Source organism: Galeopterus variegatus, unplaced genomic scaffold (genome assembly GCF_000696425.1).
Source record: "Galeopterus variegatus unplaced genomic scaffold, G_variegatus-3.0.2 Scaffold2183, whole genome shotgun sequence".
NCBI classification, from domain to species: Eukaryota; Metazoa; Chordata; class Mammalia; order Dermoptera; family Cynocephalidae; genus Galeopterus; species Galeopterus variegatus.
Genome location: NW_007728294.1, coordinates 123,499 through 143,574, shown reverse-complemented (window position 1 = coordinate 143,574; position 20,076 = coordinate 123,499). Strand labels below are relative to the sequence as shown.

General features: G+C 46.7%; 1 protein-coding gene across 1 annotated transcript in view; it reads left to right on the top strand.

Moving 5' to 3' along the window:
• Positions 1 to 20,076, top strand: part of TECPR2 (tectonin beta-propeller repeat containing 2) — a 114,230-nt gene that overhangs the window by 59,417 nt on the left and 34,737 nt on the right. Inside the window, exons 10-16 of the mRNA XM_008580871.1 lie at positions 2,305 to 2,488; positions 4,415 to 4,588; positions 6,574 to 6,754; positions 9,219 to 9,360; positions 12,759 to 12,999; positions 13,663 to 13,752; positions 15,391 to 15,624. Of these exons, the coding sequence (XP_008579093.1) occupies positions 2,305 to 2,488; positions 4,415 to 4,588; positions 6,574 to 6,754; positions 9,219 to 9,360; positions 12,759 to 12,999; positions 13,663 to 13,752; positions 15,391 to 15,624 (1,246 nt within the window). The remainder of the gene's footprint in view (positions 1 to 2,304; positions 2,489 to 4,414; positions 4,589 to 6,573; positions 6,755 to 9,218; positions 9,361 to 12,758; positions 13,000 to 13,662; positions 13,753 to 15,390; positions 15,625 to 20,076) is intronic.

Sequence of the window (20,076 nt, the reverse complement as noted above, 5' to 3'; positions counted from 1 at the left end):
ATGTAAAGAAATTATATTCTACCACAAAACCTGTAGGCCAAATACGTTTTGAAGTCTGAGTTTTGGGTAATTTCCTGCCCAGGGACCATGAATGGCTTGAATGACTTCTGACCTCTCATACCCTGCTCAGTAACCCACTTTCCCTACAGAAGCAAGATTTTTCTGGTTTTTCTGACCCAACAAGTCCAGGCCAGTGTAGGCACCTAGTGTTAGCCATCTCGGGGAAGGGCCAAATCAGCCTGGGGCCATCTCAGAAAACCAGTAGGCAGACGACTGTCTGCTCCTGGAGTGCAGAAACCACTGAGCAGGTTGGAGATGGAGACTCTCCTACCCTTCTCCTCAGGCAGACACCTCCAAGGAACTGTCAGCAAGGACTAGGGCTCTTTCCAGAACTGCTGTTTCCTCGACCTCCAAACAGTGGACCAAGGCTCCCTTGCAAGCTGCACAGGAACCAGGTTTGGGGAATCCAGTCTCTTGTGAATCCATGTAATTAGGAGATGATTATTAACTGTTCGTGGGCATTTTATATTTAAAAGTGATTTAATAAAAAGTGCTTACTTTCGGGCCGGCCCGTGGCTCACTCGGGAGAGTGCGGTGCTGATAACACCAAGGCCCCGGGTTCGGATCCCATATAGGGATGGCCGATTCGCTCACTGGCTGAGCATGGTGCTGACAACACCAAGTCAAGGGTTAAGATCCCCTTACCGGTCATCTTTTAAAAAAAAAAAAAAAAAAGTGCTTACTTTCCTTAGCAAGTAAGTATTATAGATGTATTTGGTTTCAAAACTGACCATATACTGTAAGGGTCCCTGCTAACTGCAGATGTGAGATGTGGATTATGACTGTGCATGTACAGCTGCGTGTGCCACCCTGGCGCACCCCTGGATTTGCAGTACTAATCGTGTGTGCCATTTGCTCAGCTGTCACTGAGTACAGGTACCATGCTAAGTAGCACTTCCCAAGTCTAACTCATTTACTTCTCTAAAAACAGAAACTATGAAATAGGTACTATTGTTGTCCCCATTTTACCAAGGAGGAAATCGAGGCTCAGAACAGTTAAATGGCTTGCACAAGGTCACATAGCAAGAGAAGGGCACAGTGGGCCCTTGGACCCCCGCTCTCATCCTCTGTGCTGTTGTGCCACAAAAGGGAAACAAATGTACTGCTAACTTGTTTTGAAATAAAATGCAGAAGGTTGGGCTCTTTTTTCACTCATCCTGCATTCATCTTTCAACCCTCTGGGTTCTTGAATGTCCTCACCTGTCAGGCTCTGTGATTGTGCTGGGGGCACCACAGTGCAAGTGGACCCTATCCTCGTGGGCCTCAGAGTCTCAGGGAGAGCCAGATATGTGTTCAGGTCATCACAGTTGCATGAAACTCTTTTCCACTCTGGTGGGAAACCAAACCAGAGTGGCCACCGATGACACATTAGCCTGGCAGGCGTGTCTGTGGGAGGACCAGAAATTTAGGAGAGCCCTTACTTTGGTGAGAGGGATCCTAGCACTTTGATGAAACCCCCTAAACTCCCCTCTTCCCCCATCCTTCTCCAGGTAGATGGAAAGCCAAGAAATTTTGTGGGGTTTTTTGGGTATAAGGCTTGCTGTGGTGGGCAGGGCCAGATTGAGAAGAGTTGGGAGGCATTCTCTCTGAAGTTAACTTCCTTATGTGGATATTTGTGTGAATATGCTGATTTCCTTAGCAGTTTTAGAAAATTGTTAAAGTACAAGGACTTTATTTTGCTCAAATTTTTTAAAGAATCCGAGCAACAAAACGTTAGTGTACACAATTCCATTAGAGTGTCTTGACCAAGCACCTACCAGCCTTTCCCACACGATATGCCATGTGTCCGATGGCTGAAACAGTGCTTGAAAAAATAAAATGGGGGAAAAAAATGGTAGTGCTGCTTCCCCTAAAGTATCTATGATGGTTAGACATACAACAAATCAATATGCATGCAGATGTTGAACACACCTCTGTGTAACGAGGTATACCTGTAGAATAACATCTGGTCCTTTTTGATGGGATGTAATGCTCTAAGCATTATGTTAGGAAGGATATTATAATATGGCAAAGCATTCTCCAGGGACGTTATGGGGTCTTCACAGGGGGACAGCAGCCTCCATTTCTGAATGTTTCTAATAGAGGGGGGTCCAAAGATAGCAGGGGAGGTCTCAGCATGTCTTCTCAAAGATCCTTTTAGCTGTATCATTTTAATGATATTCTGCTCACTTTTCTTGTTGACAGCAGTGGGACGAATGTGCTGAGTGCTCTGCCACAGATCTCACCCAGCTATGTTCTTGTTAGTTTGCAGAAAGCTGGATGGGCTACTCTGGCCCCGGCTATGGCATACTCAGCTTGGTGGTCTCCGAGAAGCATATTTGGTGCCTGGACTACAAAGGAGGCCTGTTCTGCAGTGCGTTGCCGGGTGCCGGGCTGCGCTGGCAGAAGTTTGAAGATGCTGTCCAGCAGGTGGCGGTCTCCCCCTCAGGTCAGCCTCTAGTCTCCCTGGCTCACCACTCCCAGGTGCAGATATCTTCGCAGCACACAGCTTCCCCCAGCAGCTTCAGGCTTACACTGCCCTGCATCAACACACTTGCTTTTTCCTGAAGCTTCCAGGGGATTTTCTCCAAAGAACGTGAATTGGTTCATTTGACATCAATTAATATTGTAAATGGGTGTTGAGTTTGAGTTTTTGCTTTTTTATTAATTGCCATGGAAACCCATGAACATATTTTTGTAAGCTATACAAATAGTTTGAATTTTAAGGGGTGATTTTTAGGAATATTAACATACACGCACACACAAATATAAACTCCTTACAAAAATAAAATGTGTTTCTCTTTCTCAGTTTTCCTTTAAAGCAACTGAAAACTAATGAAGCCAGGCCCATGGACATGTTGGCCATGTTCCAATTATTTGGCTTCCTTTTTAGAAATTCTTTTTTAATGAGCTATATGCTTTGCATGAACAGTCTACTCCTGGACTGTAAAAAGAAAGTCCATTCATTCTTTTGTACCATTATTAGGCCATTTTTAGTGAATTGGAGCAGATATTTCTTGAATGAGGTTTTACAAGGCTGAAATCTGTCCTTATCTGCGTGGAATCATTTGCTAGTTTAATTTTTCTTAATGTTGGCCACTTCTTTACCTGTTCAGGTGGTAGGGATTGGGGAAGGTACAGCAGGAACATTTATGTGTTTTTGTCTTGAAGTAACCAGGTTTATTGTTAGGATATTGGAACAGAAGTCAGACAAAGCTGCATCTGTGGCTATGGACCTGGCCTCTGTAGCTTTACTGTGCTTTGGGATGGATTTCTCTTCACTCTCCCTGGTCTTTGTCACTATTTAAAAGATTTGTTTGTTCAGTGTTGTTTTGCTTACTTCCTCATTGCTCGTTTGAAAAATATTTTTCCTTAGAGACTGTCTTAGATAATAACACACTACATTACTTGGCATTAAATAATTGAGCATTTTAATTCTTTTCCTGTTTCTGTCATTTACCTTGGGTTCATCTCCCCTGCCATTTAGAAACTTTGGTTCTTTCCTGATTATATTAATCACTTTGTATTTCAAAACCATTTGGTCCCTTATTGCTCTAGTTGGAACTCTCCACAAGATTAACTCTCCATAATCTTCACAAGATTAACGTTCTCAGCTGAGAAATCCTTCAGGGTCCATGTCTTTGGTGGGCTCCAGGGCCCTTGTGCCAGGTGGTGTTCAGGAATGCTCCTGGTGTGGCTGCCTGACAGACCCTCTAGTCCAGCCCAGCTGCACACTGGTGATTCCCTGGTGGCTCCTCACCTTTGCCCACGCTGGCCTGTGCCATACCCTCCATCTACAGAACCTTCCATCCTCCCTTCCTTTCCCCATCCCCTTCATCTGCACTCATCAGAATCCTTTTCTCAGTGAAAACAGGCCCACCCACCTCAAAGTACCCTTTTTGTGCATCTTTTCCATTTAGCTGGTCTAGAGTGATTCCTCCCTTTGAGTCCCTAGAGGACTTTTTCAACCTGTACTGGGGCACTAATGGTGCCTCATGTTTATTTGGATACTTATTAAATCTAATAACGCCGTCACTACTCCTTTTCCCGTGTGATAAGTGCCTGTGACGTGCCCAGCTGCATGTGTGTGTCATTGATCTGTTCTCACCTCCAGTCTTTAGAACAGCCCTGTAAGGTGGAGACAATCCCCATCTCACAGGTGAGGAAGGCGAGGTTCAGAGACATTCAGTGCATGGTGCCTGAAGCTGCGCCTCGGGTGGGTGGCAGCCAGGGGTTCAAGCCTCCACACAGTGAGGTGGAAGCAACAGGGTGTGTTTTAGAAATCTCTCCCCTACCACAGTGCCCAGAACACAGTTTTTTTATGTAGATAATTCTATTATTTATTAGACAATGAATAAAATTTTTATTTCAACAGGAGCCCTTCTCTGGAAGATTGAACAGAAATCTAATCGAGCTTTTGCTTGTGGAAAAGTTACCATCAAGGGCAAGCGGCACTGGTACGAAGCCCTTCCCCAGGCGGTGTTTGTGGCCCTGAGTGACGACACGGCCTGGATCATCAGGACAAATGGAGACCTGTACCTGCAGACAGGTGACTGAAGGCCACATGCAAGTGCCTGCCGGTTCTGGTCATTGCCTCTCACTGCATCCCGCTTTGTTAGTAACCTGCTTCGAATAATTACAACAATTAAGAGGCTAAAAATCAGTTTAAATTAAAACACTCTGCAGAGAGAGTATTTGCCACTTGGAATGTATTAGCAGTTTCTTGCTACTGACAAGAATTCAACCCAGGACAAATTTAGGGCAAGAATTAATAGGATTATTTAGTGAGATACAGTAACAGAATCTTATTCTCCTAATGGTGAAACACTTCATATCACTTGTCCTGCAGTACCACATCTTAAGAAGAAAGAATAACAGAGAAATGACATTCAAATCCTTTAAACTTAAGTGGTTGGATTTTTCTTCAGCCAGGTCAAGGCATAGCTCCTGTAGGCTTATTTACGTGTGGTTCAGGAAAAACAAGAAGTAATTTGCTCTAAATAGTAGTTCAGCTTATCCTAGGAAACTGCCCTCAGGGAAACTTTTAGCTGCTGTAAGCAGCACAATGGGACTTGTTTGTTAAAAATAAACTGTAATGAGAGTAACTGTTTATGTACTGTCAGCAAAATGGGAAATGATTCTCCAAAAGCAATGTAATTTATCAGTATTTTGGAAGGATTGTGGGGTAGGAGTTTCCTTTTGGTCATCAAGAGGCCATGTTGATCAATCTTCTAGACATTTAATATTGCTGATTCTGAGAAAATGTTTTAATCTCCGTTATGAACCATTGGCCAGGGACAGTTCTTGAGATTGAAAGCCCTTGTTCACCTGGCTCTCTCCCAGATGTCTAAGAGCTTGGAGCCCTGTGGGCAGCCTTGCCAGCTTCATGGTCCATGTGCTGGCCCTGGTCTCTGCTAGTGCCTGTGTCTTCCTTCAAGTGAAATAAATCTGGTGAGGCATGTGCATATCTAGCTTCCAAGAAATTGGAGTTTCGTTCATGGTGGGGAGAGAGGGTGCTGCTGGTCTGGGGGTGAGTAGAGGGTGACCTCTTAACCAGTCATGCCAGAGGAATCATCAGGGCAGTGGTTTCAGATGAGCCCGAACTTACCCAGACATACTGGGTCAGAGTCTTTGGGGATTGGCCCAAGAATTTGCAGTATAAGAAGTCCTGTAGGTGATTCCCACCTAGTTTAGTGCAAGGAAATAGAACCCAAGCAGTGCAATACCATAGGGTGCTTTTGTATTAGTTGGGGAGCAAATTTAAGTACTAAGACCCAATTAGAAGCTAAGGTCATGGAATAATTGGGTTTTAGGTGACAGCCGTTCTCCCAACTCCCCTAGGTAGTGAGTAGCCTTTGATCTCATTTAGACACATTTTACTGACAGGCCACAAGGAGGCAAAGGAAAGAGCCCTTGGCAGGGAGTCAGGGACCCTGGACTCTGGCCTTGCCACAGTCTTGCGTTGGGATGGACCTCAGATTTCATCTTGGAAATTAGGGGTTTTCATTTTAGCAGTGGATCCCCGTCCCAGGTAAAAGCAGAGGGGAGGGTAGCCACTCTGTTGGAGCTGCCTGCAGAGGATGGCTGCAAGCCTCAGATCCCTGAGGCTGCAGCAGCAGCTGAAGCCCCTGAGCTCTCCCAGGCTCTGAGCACAGCCGCGATGCGCCAAAGGTCGTCTCTGAAGTCCAGGCTGCTCTCGGCCCTGCGTCCTCCTGGCTCCGGGTCTGGCTGCTCTCTTGCTCTTGGCTTTCATGTTTGTCATTCAGAACTTCTTAAGCCACTTTGGAACACCAGAGAATGCTGAATTGTTATTCCTTCAGTTTGTAAAGAGTATCTAAAACTGCTTCAGATAGATGTTGTATTTAAGTAGAATTTAACCATTTTATGTTGATAAACTTTAAAAAAATAAAGCACTCATTATGAAAGAACATAGCAAAATGCCAAAAAAAGAGAAAAGAAGAAGAAACAACAGTTAAAATTTGGTATGAAGTTGTGATTGTGTGTCTCTGGGGGCTTCCTCCCATCTCCTGACAGGTCTCAGCGTGGATCGCCCGTGTGCCCGAGCTGTGAAGGTCGACTGCCCATACCCACTGTCCCAGATCACAGCTCGAAACAGCGTGGTATGGGCACTGACGGAACAGAGGGCCCTCCTGTACCGGGAGGGTGTGAGCAGCTTCTGTCCAGAAGGGGAGCAGTGGAAGTGTGACATCGTCAGGTAGCAACTGGGGGCAAAGACTTCTGGCTTCTTGTTTGTTCCGCCCTTCGTTCTGGTCAGCTTGATTCTCTATGAGGCACCCACATGAGCCTTTTCTGGGCAAAGCCAGAACCCTGGAGGTTTCATGTAATAGTGTTCTCTTGAATTGCCAGAGCCAATTTCAGCAGTCTGATCATGGAGACACTCTGTGCCTACCTCTGACTGGCACAGTGGGCGTTGGGTCAGAGCTCCATTTAAGCAGATGCTGCTGCCCTCTGTATAACCCGGAGCATCATAGAGCTGTGAATCACTCATGACAACCTCTGTTCAGAACTGCCCACTGTCAGATAGTTTCTGTTTAAAGGCTCTGCTGGCTTAGGTCCAAATATTTTTCTTTATTTTTATCCTAGTCAATTGAAATTGATCTCTGAACTGTAATTTATTAGGTTACTTTTTACCATTCAAGATTTTAGTTACAGAATTACTATCAAATCATTTTGTTAATGTGGAAGTATTAATAGTACTTAGAAAAATTAAATTAGGATATTCTTAGGTTGAATTTACCTGGTGCTGATCATAATCCCAAAAAACACAGTCCAAATGCCAAAATCCTGAAATGTTGAAATCCCGAAGGATCAAAATTTCAAAAGATCCAAATCCTGAAAATATAATTCTGGAAAATATAATTTAAAATTCTTTAAATGACATTTATTTGCATTTTTAAAAGGGGATTTATTTGAGAAACATAAAAACATGATAGAACACTTTTTATGGATTGAATTGTGTCCCTCCAACAGTTTAATATGTTGGAGGTTTGGTCCCCACTGTTACAGTGTTAAGAGGGTGGGAAGTCCTATTATGGTCATTGAAAGCCAGGACTTTGAAGAGGTGATTAGATTGTAGGACCATGAGGTAGTGAATGGATTAATACTGGTGGTCAGGGGCATGGTTCTGAGGGCTTTATAGCCCCTCATATTCCACAACTGTGAGAGCCCACGAAGAGTCTCTGCTCTGCCATTTTCTGCCATGTAAGACCCCTGGGTCACTGTTGCCACAACCAAGACCCTCACGAGATGTGTTCCCTGGACTTTGGACTTCCCAGCCTCTGAAACTGTAAGCAATAAATTTTGTTTTGCTTATGAATCATCCAGTTCCAGTTATTTTGTTATAAGAAACAGAAACAGACTGATAAAACTTGACAGGCCACTTTACACAATAAAATAGGCAATAATGATATACATATTTTTGCAAGCATAAACACTTGGGTATACTAACAACAGTTGCAGTGGTATACCAGTTATGAGCAGACAAACTGTATTCAAAGAAATATGAGGGTACCTGAAAAAGTTCTTGGAGAGATGGAATTGAAAGACAATAGGAATCTTTCTTTCTTTTTCTTTTTCTTTTTTTTTTTTAAAGACGACCGGTAAGGGGATCTTAGCCCTTGACTTGGTGTTATCAGCACCACGCTCACCCATTGAGCTAACCGGCCATCCCTATACGGGATCCAAACCCGCAGCCTTGGTGTTATCAGTACCACACTCTCCCGAGTGAACCACAGGCCGGCCCACAATAGGAATCTTTCAATGAACTTTTGAAAGACCTCTCATTAAGTCAAAAAATGAAATGTATAAATGCATATCACTGTGGTTGGTAATTGTGCATACCCAGCTTTGTAACTATGGTCACCTGAAATAACGTGACAGACAGCCTCAGTCTTTTGACAAAATTGATCAAAAACTTCTGTGGGTCACCACCACATATGCAGTCACCCAGAGAGCCAAGGTATTGAGAAATACTATCTTTCACAAATGCAGATGTACAAAAAAGAATATCCTTCCCCAGGATTCGCTTTCAGGATTCCAACATTCAGGATTTTAATCTTTCAGGATTGTGATTTTCGACATTAGGGATTTTGATCTTTTGGGATTTCGACATTTGGGATTATGGCTTTGTGAATTATGTGTTTTGGGATTATGGCCCATGCCGCAGAGGTCAGGAAGACAGCATGCAGCACAGACCTGCGGCTAAGCCCCAAAGCTGACACGGGCTTCCCCAGCTGGAAGGAGGGGACAAGCACTGCCAGCAGAGAAGGCAGTGTCTGCCCAGGGACAGCTGCACAACACAGCCTAGCATGTTGGGTGAGTTTGCTATCACTTACTTGGTGAAGGAGGGAGTAGAGAAATGGAGGTACTCATAGGCCTTGGATTCCTTATGTCCCACTCACTTTTTTCTCAGGTTATTTTCTCTCGAGAGCTTTCTCCACTCACTATTCTGGGTTTTTGGTACATCTTTCAGAGGCTACCATGCATCTGAACAGTTCATATTGCACGGTAATTGAACTCAAACTCAAACTTCCTTCCTTGGCACTTGATGATCCGGGGGCACATTTCTTCTCCCACACCAAGCCCACTAGGCGGCAGTCCTAACACGTGGGTGCTGTGTGTGTGGATGCTGACTCCCATGTTCTCTTCCTCGTTTTCAGTGAAAGGCAAGCTTTAGAACCTGTTTGCATAACTCTCGGGGATCAGCAGACCCTCTGGGCACTGGACGTCCGTGGAAACTTGTGGTTCAGAACTGGCATTGTTTCCAAGAAGCCCCAAGGAGATGATGACCATTGGTGGCAAGTAGGTGTTCTGCTCTGAGGTCATGTGCCAGGGGTCTCCCTGACTTCGGGATTCTGCTTCCTTTTTTCTAACTGCACTCTTTTCCTTAAAGAGATTAGACTCAGTTAATAGTATTCACTTTTACTCTTGGATGGATTAGACTTTCCTGTGTTTGAAAGATCAAGGACTTTTCATCGTAGCAAATAATTTGCAAAACTTTTTATTTTTATTTTTTATTTTTATTGAATTATAATTGATTATACATATTTGGGGGGTTCAACGTTGACATATGTTGATCACATCAATATTACTAGTATATTTATTGTTACAAATTGTACTTATTCTTTATGCCCCTTGTCAAATCTCTACCTATCCCATGTCTCCCCCCTCCCACCACTGATAACCCTAGATGTCTTCTTTCCCTCTGAAAGAGTAATGGTTACTCTGTTGATTTGTTGCCTAGATGATCTGTACAATGCTGAGAGGTATGTTCAGGTCCACCAGTATTATCATAGAGCAGATGCTTCTTCTGTCACTCTGGAATGGGCTTTGTGGAGAGAGACATCCTCTTCTTTTCTTTGGTCTCTGCTGGTGACTCTCCTTGTGTCAAGGCACTCCAGTGGCTGGTGGACCATCTGCGTGGTAGTTGTGACGTCTAGCCACTTTTGCGGCAGCCATAGTTACTGTGGTGGGCCACCCACATGGAGGTGATGTTTATGGCATGCTCCTCGGCACTGGCTGTGTGCCTGGTTATGGGAGGGGGGTCTGGTCCCTGGCTCCATACCTCAGGTCCCCAGGTGGGCCCCTAGGTGCTGGCACTGCGCCTGGGCCAGAACTAATTTTTGTCCTTTGCTTACTTCTAAAGTGGGGGAACTTCCTGTGGGAACCAGTACTTGAGCTCTGTGGTTGAGCTAAATTGTTGCTTTGCTGCTGTTTCCCTAGGGAAGGCTTTTTGTGCAGCTCAGGATTTAATGGTTGACCTTATAAGTACTTCTGGCTCTCCAGAGACCTGGTGCACCTGGGTTATGAAGAAACTCTGATCTGGGCTTGAGTCTTTTCATCAAACTGCACCCCATGCAATTCTATATTCCTGACCAGTCTCCTCTGAGTGGTCCTGTGCTGATTGGGGGACAGATCAGCTGTCCTTGCTGTGCCCCAGTGTTCCCCCGGTGGGCCCGCCTCTCCCACCACCTGTGCTCCAAACACTTCCCATGGGATGGGCCATGTGCCAGTCCCTTGCGATGATTCACTGGCCTCTGACTACCTCCTTTTTTTCAGTTGTTGTGGCTCCTCGCTCCTGTGTGGGTCCACAGGAACCCTATTAATGGTCTTGCTGTCCTGAGGGCTACCAAGGCCCTCTTTTCCCCTGCCACCTCCAAGCAACTCCATCCAAAGGGCACAGCTGCGGCTTTTGCTGGCTCCTGCTCTGTGCGCTCAGCAGCTCCAGCCTTAAAGCAGCCGCAGCATGAAATACTTTGAGCAGTGTTTTCTTTCTCTCATCGTGGTTTCTCTCACCTTCATGAACTTTAACCCTTGACTTGGTGTTGTCAGCAGCACAGTCTCCCGAGTGAGCCATGGGCCGGCCCCTAATGCACAGTTATTTTAAATACTATAAGATTGGTTTCTTTGTAGTGCTAGGACCAACATTATGTTTGGCTGCTGAACCTTTCTTTTCTTCCTTTCTTTTAATTTGCATCCTGCTTATCTGCCATGTCTTGGGTGCTAGGACTGAGCCTGTCACAGACTTTGCGTGTGGTTTGGCAGAGTCACTGCTTCCCCAGTGAGATGAGTGTTGTACACAGCATATATCCCAAGGAAGTGCAGAGCTCCCTGAGCTGTCCGTCACATGGTGGGCAGCGCCCGCTGGAATCCCCAGAGCTCTTTTCCAGCCCAGCCAGGCTGGCAGATAGCTCACTGCAGTGGGAAGCGTGGCTGCAGGCTCTGCAGCAGTGCCTCAGCTTCAATCAGGTCAGTGGGGCCCGATCACGGACGAGAAAGGGCAGTGTCTGTACATTAATAAAGTACTGACTTTTATAGCGACTTCCTTTTTGTTTTTGTTTCTTGTAAATTAAGTTCCCTGTAATAAGTGGTGTCACTTTCACTCAACATTTCATTGCATGTGGCCTGGGAATATGGCCTGCACCAGGCTGTCCTAGGAGTAGGGTGTTTGTGCTAGTGATGCTCTCTATAATCAAACCCTGCTGTACAAAAATACGAGCGAAAGCCATGTGGAATCAGTTCTTGACTCATCTTATAAAGAACTTTCTTACAATCAGAGCTGCCCAGCAAGGGAGAAATTTCCCTCAGAGGGAGGTGATTGCCCTGGAGAAATGTCTATGAAAGGGTTTATACAGATGATTTTCAGGAATGTTACAGTGGCGAGTCACGCATCTGAACCAGGGTGGATTCTAGGTGCCCAGGACAGTCCTGGTTTATGCCGTTAGCCTGGCATGATTATTAGTAGTCCCAGTTTATTTATTTATTTTTTTCTAAAAGATGACCGGTACGGGGATCTTAACCCTTGACTTGGTGTTGTCAGCACCACGCTCACCCAGTGAGCTAACCAGCCATCCCTATATGGGATCCGAACCCATGGCCTTGGTGTTATTAGCACCACACTCTCCCGAGTGAGCCACAGGCCGGCCCCAGTAGTCCCAGTTTAGACCATAAATTAGTTCATCACCTTACTTATAATATCTTTTTAAACTCATTTTATGATTCCAAGTATTGTACACTGTTGACCATTGAAAATACCTGAATTTAAAATCAAAGTTATTTTTTCTCACTGATTAGAATAAGTCTTCTGAGAAGGGGTGTGAGAGGATAATATTTAACCACAAAAATAATACATGCCTGTTGTAACAGATTCTTTTTTTTTTTTTTGTCCTTTTTGAGACCGGCCGCACCGCGCTCAGCCAGTGAGCGCTGTGAGTGCACCGGTCATCCCTATATAGGATCTGAACCCGCGCGGCGGGAGCACTGCTGCGCTCCCAGCACCGCACTCTCCCGAGTGTGCCACGAGCTTGGCCCCGGATTCTTGTAACATAAGAGTGTAAAATAAAATGTGAACATTTTCTTCCACCCTTCCTTTTTTTTTTCTTTTTTTTTTGGGTGGGGGGGATCCGAACCTGTAACCTTAGTGGTTTAAGGCTGGAATCTAACGAGCTGAGCTAACCAGCCAGCCCTCTTCCACCCCTTCATTCCATCCTCAGAAGTAGTTATAGTTGGAGTTGGTGGGATCCCACTACACTTTTTTTTTTGTACTCTGACAAACACACACACGTGTGTGTTTGGGTGCTTAGTCATCTTGTTACTAAAAATTCACAAATGTGGACGTGGGCCAGTAGCCTCCCTGGGAGACAGAGAGCAGGCCTTGGAACTGCGCTGATGGCAGGGTTTTGCTCCTCTGCTCCCTCCAGGTGAGCATCACAGACTATGTGGTGTTCGACCAGTGCAGCTTATTCCAGACAATAATCCATGCCACACACTCAGTGGCCACAGCAGCCCAAGCACCCGTAGAAAAGGTGGCGGATAAACTTCGAATGGCATTTTGGTCTCAGCAGCTGCAGTGCCAGCCAAGCCTTCTCGGGGTCAATAACAGTGGTGTCTGGATCTCCTCAGGCAAGAATGAATTCCACGTGGCTAAAGGAAGTCTCATAGGTGGGTGAATTACTTTTGTTTTCACATTGGCTTTATAGATAGCTTCACTTCAAGGCCAACCTTTAAAGAAAAGCTTTAAGATCTCAATTTGAAAAGATAATTCAGTGCCAGTGCTATGAAGTGTCGTAATGAAGGCACTCTGCCTTGTGATCGGGTTTTTCTTTTTTTTTTTTAAATCTGATCGTTCCCGTGTGATCGCTTTCCCCTGGAAACCTATTATGACATAAGAAAAGTAAATGGAGCTCATTGTTATGTTAATAATTTCACATTTAAATGAAAAAAATCCACCTAAATGTAAAGAGCCTAGTGAGAGAGAACAGTTCATTTCCTAAAGGGAAAATTATTGCCGCTGTTGAAACGGGGAGGCTGCTGCCAGATGTGTGAATGTAGGTGTAAGTGCACGGGGACGGGGTTCATTCCTGTGAGTGACCCCTGCTGTGTGAATGTTCTCCAGCTCTCTCCTCCCCCATCCCTGGGCAAGACATGGCCCTGCTTGATGTGGCCAGGAAGAAATGAATGGCTCCTACTGCTTCACATGAGGACACTCTAGAATTAGCTGTGAAGGTTTTGAAGGCCAGCTGCACTCTAGAACTAACACTCTCAAGTGTTTTTGTTTTGGCTTTTTTCTTTCTTTAACACATTCTTCCTATTTATTCTTTCCAGGCACTTACTGGAATAATGTTGTTCCCCGTGGGACAGCTTCCGCAACAAAGTGGGCCTTCGTGTTGGCTTCCGCTGCCCCCACAAAGGAAGGTTGGTCAGTCTTAGGCTGGTTGAGAAATCTGGTGCATGGGTTGGCAGTTGAAACAGTTCAGACCACAGTCTAGTTGGTGATGGGCACAGCTGTGTGGACCTCTATGACACAAGTCGGTGTGCTGTCATGGGCCTGTAGCCCTTGTTAACTGAGCCAAGGGCCCTGCAGCTGGACAAGCCTGACTGAGAGGGATCTGGTGGGGTGAAGCTGACGGAGTATGAAGGCAAAGCGTCCCTTGAAGGAGGGACCATACAGTGTGGCCATGAGGGCAGACAGCGGGGGACTTCCAGCAGCACATCGCTGGGGCCACAGTTTCTTTGAGTGCCTTCCTATTTCCCCTTGTGAATTCTTCTGTCACCTCCTGCAGTCTCTGTCTGTCTTGTTTACACCTCTGGCTAACCTCAGTCCCTCATTTGTACCCCCATTAAGGCAGACCGTCCCTGCAGGGGCATGGCTCCTGCTGACTTGTGCTCTGCACAGAGCTCACAGTCCTCAGAGAGGGCATTTGCAGTCAGGAGAGGAGGTACCACTACCCCATTAGCTGGGAGCCCCAGGCAGTTAGGTGACCTCTCTGAGAAGTAGTGTAGCCTCCTCCCAGAATTGCTCTGAGGATAAAATGAGAAGACACCATGACGTCTGTGGTTAAGAGGAAGCAGTTTGGTCAGTTCAAGCCATTAGTCCCATTAGGATAGGGGTGACTTGGTCAGTACTATAAACGCTTACTCTCCAGATTGTTCTGACCAGAATTCTGAAATCTCTGAAAATAGAAAGCTGTTTCCTGGGTTTGGCACAAATTCATCTGGCAATGAAACCTGACCTGAACAGATATAAGGCTACTTACCGTCTGTATTTATCCTGTTGATCATGACTGTGCATACATGTTGCTGCAGGAATATTATTTCACCTCCCTGGTGGGAGCTGCCTGGTTCCTCTGTGGCCATTAGCATAAGTACATGGCATGCCCATTGCCTTCAGTTTTCAAAGTCTAAAAAAAAAGTTGAATTCCAAAACATATCTGGCCACAAGTTTAGGTGATACTTTAGATAATATACTGTGACCAAGGTTACTTCCCCAAGGATTTTTTTCATTATAAACAGAATGTATTAAAACTAAAGGACTCTACAAAAATGGTAGAGGGAATAAAAGGATGTAATATTGAGGTGAGGAGAAAACAGGATTTCTACTTTTCAAGCCTTCTCCAGTAGCCTGCCCACCCCCAGCACAATTACCAAAACAGAAAAAGCACCTTGGGGCTGTCCTTCCAAGGAATTGCTGACCCTTAATCTTTTCCTCTTGGTGATATTTAACATTCTGTATTAAAAATGGTCAGATGCCTTTTCAACTTAAAGACTTCCTATCCCATTCTAAATGGGAGGCCAGAGCTGCTAAACCCACATAATAGCCTTTCTTCCCATTTCTTTATAATATCATGGGCTTGTTTCTTGTTAACTGGCTAGTCATGGTGTTTCCCTCTGCCTTCTAACTTAAAGTACATGGAACACTCCTGCCACTATGGCTGTGGGCAAGTGAGGGCCAGGTGTCAGGTGTCTCTTGAAGGTGGAGGCTGCCTTGTGCGTTTAGGGCGGGTGGCTTGGTGCAGACAGCACATCGATGACATATTCAAACCTTTTCCACAGGAAGCTCCTTGTGGCTGTGCCAGAGCAGCAAGGACCTGTGCAGTGTCAGCGCCCAGAGTGCACAGTCCCGCCCCTCTACAGTGCAGCTGCCTCCTGACACTGAGATGAGGGCCTATGCCGCCTGCCAGGATGCGCTGTGGGCCTTGGACAGCCTCGGCCAGGTGTTTATCAGGACACTCTCCAAGAGCTGCCCAACGGGCATGCACTGGACCAGGCTGGACCTTTCCCAACTAGGTATGGCCGTCTTGGGAGAGCATTTGCCAGCAACCTGACTGCCTGATTGCACTTGAGGATATAACCTCAGGCAAGAGTGCCTAGGGCCCGTGTTCAACTTGTGTGATTTCTTAGATGTTGATTGTAGTTGCTGGATTTCAGGAGACCGGTTGCCCCTCCTCCAGATTAAATGGACCTCTTAGTTTTGTAAGGAGCTTCACTCCCTGGCCCCTTACAGTGTGTGGGGTTTGCAGATCCGGAGGAGGGAGCATTTACTCAGATACAGTTGCCACTAAGAACTGCTTAAAATCATACTGTTGATGGGCGTAACTGCCTCTGCCACTGTCTGAATTTGGGACATAGCCTGTGACCTTTAAGTCTGAAGAAATGGGTGTGCTCTACAACAGGACCAGTGCACGTGTATCTAAGTGTGCTTTGCACAGCACGTGTGGGTGTCAGTCCCCTTTGGCCAGATGGAGGTGCTGTGTGTCCCCTCACTGCTGCTTCACTCTGCATCTCCCCTCAGGAGTTAGAGTAGACTGAGGAGTATGGTGCCATTTATAAATAATTCATTCACACTCTGAGAAATAATCAAATAAGCCCACACATTAGATTATTCCCTGAGTAAATTCTTGATTGACGGGGCAGCTTAAGTATGGTTTGTCTGAAGGTGAGGGCTGTACCTGAGGGTCCCCAGGGTCGGGGTGAGCCTTGACCTTTCAGTAGTACTGTGCATTTTTGTAATCTGACAACCAGTATTTCGTTATGTGGTAGACTTGAATTGTATAAGATTTAATGTTCGAGAACTCAACCACATGTACTCACAAAAAAAAACCAGAGGAGGACAGATCATCTCCCTTCTCTCCCAGCCCCTGGCCCCTCCAGGCATCTGTGGACTCGGCTGCCAGGGGCCTCTCACCTTCCTGTAAAGTAGGCCTTGCCGTGCGCAAGCCTACACAGGCCGGTGGCGGGTGCAGCTGCTCTCAGCCTGCGGGGCTCCTACAGGGTGTGGGGAGAGAGATCACTCTGTTGTCCAACAGGCCCCTGAACGTAACCAAGCTCACCTAAAGAAGCAAGCTCTGTTCTGAAGATTTCCCTGGATTTTCCAGGATAATTTTGATTATATATGCTTTGGGCCGCATACCCTGCCTTTTGGCCCTCTTGGTCACCTTCTGGCTTTTCGAGAGCATTTGCCAGCCTGTTACTGACAGTGACTGCCCAGATGAGACTGAGGCTGAGAGTGGCCTGAACGCTGGTGTTGGGTGACCCTGCCACCTGCCCTGGGAGACCTTTCATTGGTAAAGAGACCTTGCTGGCCAAGAGCCTTTCTCCGGCAGCCCCCATCCAGACCAGTTGGGAGGTGCTGTTAGTTCTTCCTGGGGGTAAGAAGGCCAGGCATGGTGTGTGTTCTCCCACTGCTAAGTCTCTACAACTGTGGGAGGCCATGCTCATTTGCATGATGTGGATCCAAAGCCCAGCTGTTTCCCAGGCACCACTCCCTCCCTCCAAGGGGGCCATCGCACTGCAGTGAGGTGCAGAGTGAGTTCCATACGGCTGGAGCAACTCTGCCTGGACCTCCCATCTCCCACCCAGCTGATGCCACCCCCCTGGCTGAATCTCGCCCTCCCGGCTCAATCTCGCCCTCCTGGCACTGGCCGCAGGCTGGAGCCTTGCAGGTCTCTGAGTTGTGTGTTTGGGCTTCACTGGGGAGGTGGCAGTTCTTTGTAGGGTAAAACCCAGCTTTGGTGGGATTGAGTCTCAACAAAAGAGCAAGTGGACACAGGAACAATGCCACTGAGTTTGATGTGTGTATTGGCCCTACAGTGCTCAGAAGGTGCTTGTCCAGGGCACGGGCACACAAGCAGAGGGTCGGCCTGGGCATCCTGGTCACCATGGAACAGCAGGTTTTCACAGAGCCCCCACCTCCTGCCTGAAGAGTAGTTAGCAAATCAAATGCCTGTGTCTAGCCAAGCCTGAAGTGGCTCACACAGGCAATGAGTGCAAGGTGGTCACAGGCAGAGGAGCAGGGACTTGTGGCTGTGGCAGGACAGAGTGGTAGAAGCAGTGCCGGCTGCATGCTGAGAACTGGAACCCAGGCAGGCTTCTGGGACCCTCAGTGAGCTGCCCATTACCTTTAACCTCAGTTTTCTCACCTTCCTAGAAGGAATAGTTCCCACCCCCAGAAGATACAAATAGCATCCTGTCTATATATAATCTGCCTCCGGCAGGTGTGACATGTCCTGCTTGGGGCCACTCTCTAGCCATTGGAGCCGCATGACCCTCAGACTTGTGGGAAAGGCTTTCTCAGATGGCCCCAGTGTGCACCACAGGGAGGACAATTCCAGCATCACTGTCAAAGCACCGCCTTTCTTACTCTTTATCCTGCTCTGAGCTTTAGATGTTGTTCGTTTATCTGGGTTATCTGACCGATACTGAAAGGATGGACAGAGACTCCTTTCCCCATTTTCTAAGCATTCTGATAGAAGGCAGCAAATCCAGAATTGGTAGCCTCTGTGTTGGGGCCAGGGAGGTGGGCAGGGCACAGTGGGAAAGCTGCTGGCTTTCGCTGTGCCTAGGTGGCAGGCAGTGAACGAACAGCAGGCCAGGGGCACCAGGTGTCCGTTATTGGGCTCTCTCCAGGTGTGGTCCGTGTAGCCTGTGAGACAAGCAGGTGGATCAAGACTGTTTTTTAGGTAATTATTTAAGTTAGGGATTACAGATTTTGAGTGTAGGTGTGTGCTGTCTGCCCAGGACCCTGTGTGTGACCATCATGGCAGGCTGCCATTAGGCAGCACACATTGATAGTTATGAATATAAAGTAGAGTTATCTGGCTAGCATGAATGCTGCCTGTATTACTTATCTGAGATTAATTGGGGTGCTTAAGTGTCCTTTTAAAAGTCGACAGTGGGGGGTACTCAAAGCAATGAATGGATGCACAGCCTTCTCAAAACCATGACTCTGCATTTGAGGATTTTGTTCGATATCAAATGTATCCTTCCCCACCATGCTCCTTTTCCTGACTTCATTTGTCTGTTCCCACTAAATTCTGTTGGAAAGGGCAGAGTCTTCTTTGGCAGTTTCTGCTTCTCTATTGGCCATTGCAGTCAGTGGTGTCCCTTCCACATACCCCATAAGGTCCCCATGCTTTCTGGTCCTCTCCTTCCTTCCCAACACAGCCAGAGTTGGAGCTCCTCCTCACGTACCTGCACTACTGCTGTAGCCGCCAGGTGTGCCCATCTCCCACGATGGTCGACAGAGCTATCTTCCTACAGCACAGCTCAGGTGGTGTTACCCTCCATGTTAAACAGGTCCGAATCGCTGCTAGAATAAAGCTCCAGGCTTTGGTATCGCGCCCAGGGCCTCGCATACCGGCCCGCCCACCTTTACCAGCCTCAGCGCAGCTGGGCTCCGGCTGCCTCTGCTGTTGCTCCAGCCCTTGCCCTTCCCTGATATGCATGTCCATGCCCGCAGTTTGCTTCTCTCCCCAGGGTCTAGAATTGGCTTCCCTGGGCTTTTTCTTTCTCAGCCTTCTTCCTTCAGGACTCAGCTGAGATTGCCACCTCCCCCGGCACTTTCTTCAATCATATCCTATCGTCAGTCTTTTCCATTGTGTTCCCTGAGCATGCCACTCCCACCTCTCATGCAGCTGTCAGCTCGCTTTGATTCATTTTATTGTCATTAGATGTTACACACAGAGGGTGTAGGGGCTTTGCAGGCGGGGACCAAACACTTGATCACAGTACTTGCCCAATAGGGTTTTAAGATGTCAGGAAAAGTTGGTATTATTTGCAGCTCCATTTCTAAGTAACTCTGGGGTATATGTGTTTTGGTCCTATCTGTGGCCTCATTACTGTCAATTAAAAATAAAACTGCCTACCATACAGGTACAAGATGCCACCACACTCGTTAGTCCAGTGCGTAGCATGACGCCCACACTCTTGGGAACTGTCTCAATTCTTGCTCCAAGTTGCCATCAGCCTGCCCAGGCCTGAGCAGGAGGAGATGTCTGGTCTATAAATGCTGTTCAGAGATCTATTTACATGGGTTCTTCTCTTCTGTCCTGGTCTTTTCTTTACGAGCGTCCTGACATTGAAAACATAAAAACCAAAAGCCTGTATTCCTGGTGGTATAAGAAGTAGCAAGTAGCACAGTGTGATCTATGCCACCTCAGGGACAGTGTTGACCTTGGGCAGCACGAAGTCATTGTGAGGTCTGGGCTGTCGTCAGCCTTCTCTAAATTGTGAGCAGAAATCTCAGTTTCAGGCTGAAGACAGCATATGCTTAGCTGATAGTAAGCCTCTGCCTCACCAGAATGTAACTAACCATGTGGGTAAAGCAGTGGAGGACTGCATGAGGGCCATCATTGGGGTGTTGCTCAATTTAACTAATGATAATGAGTGGGGCAGCACCAAAACAGGAGAACAAGATGGCCTCATAGGCACAGCACTGAACTGTGTGCTTCAGGTTCCAAA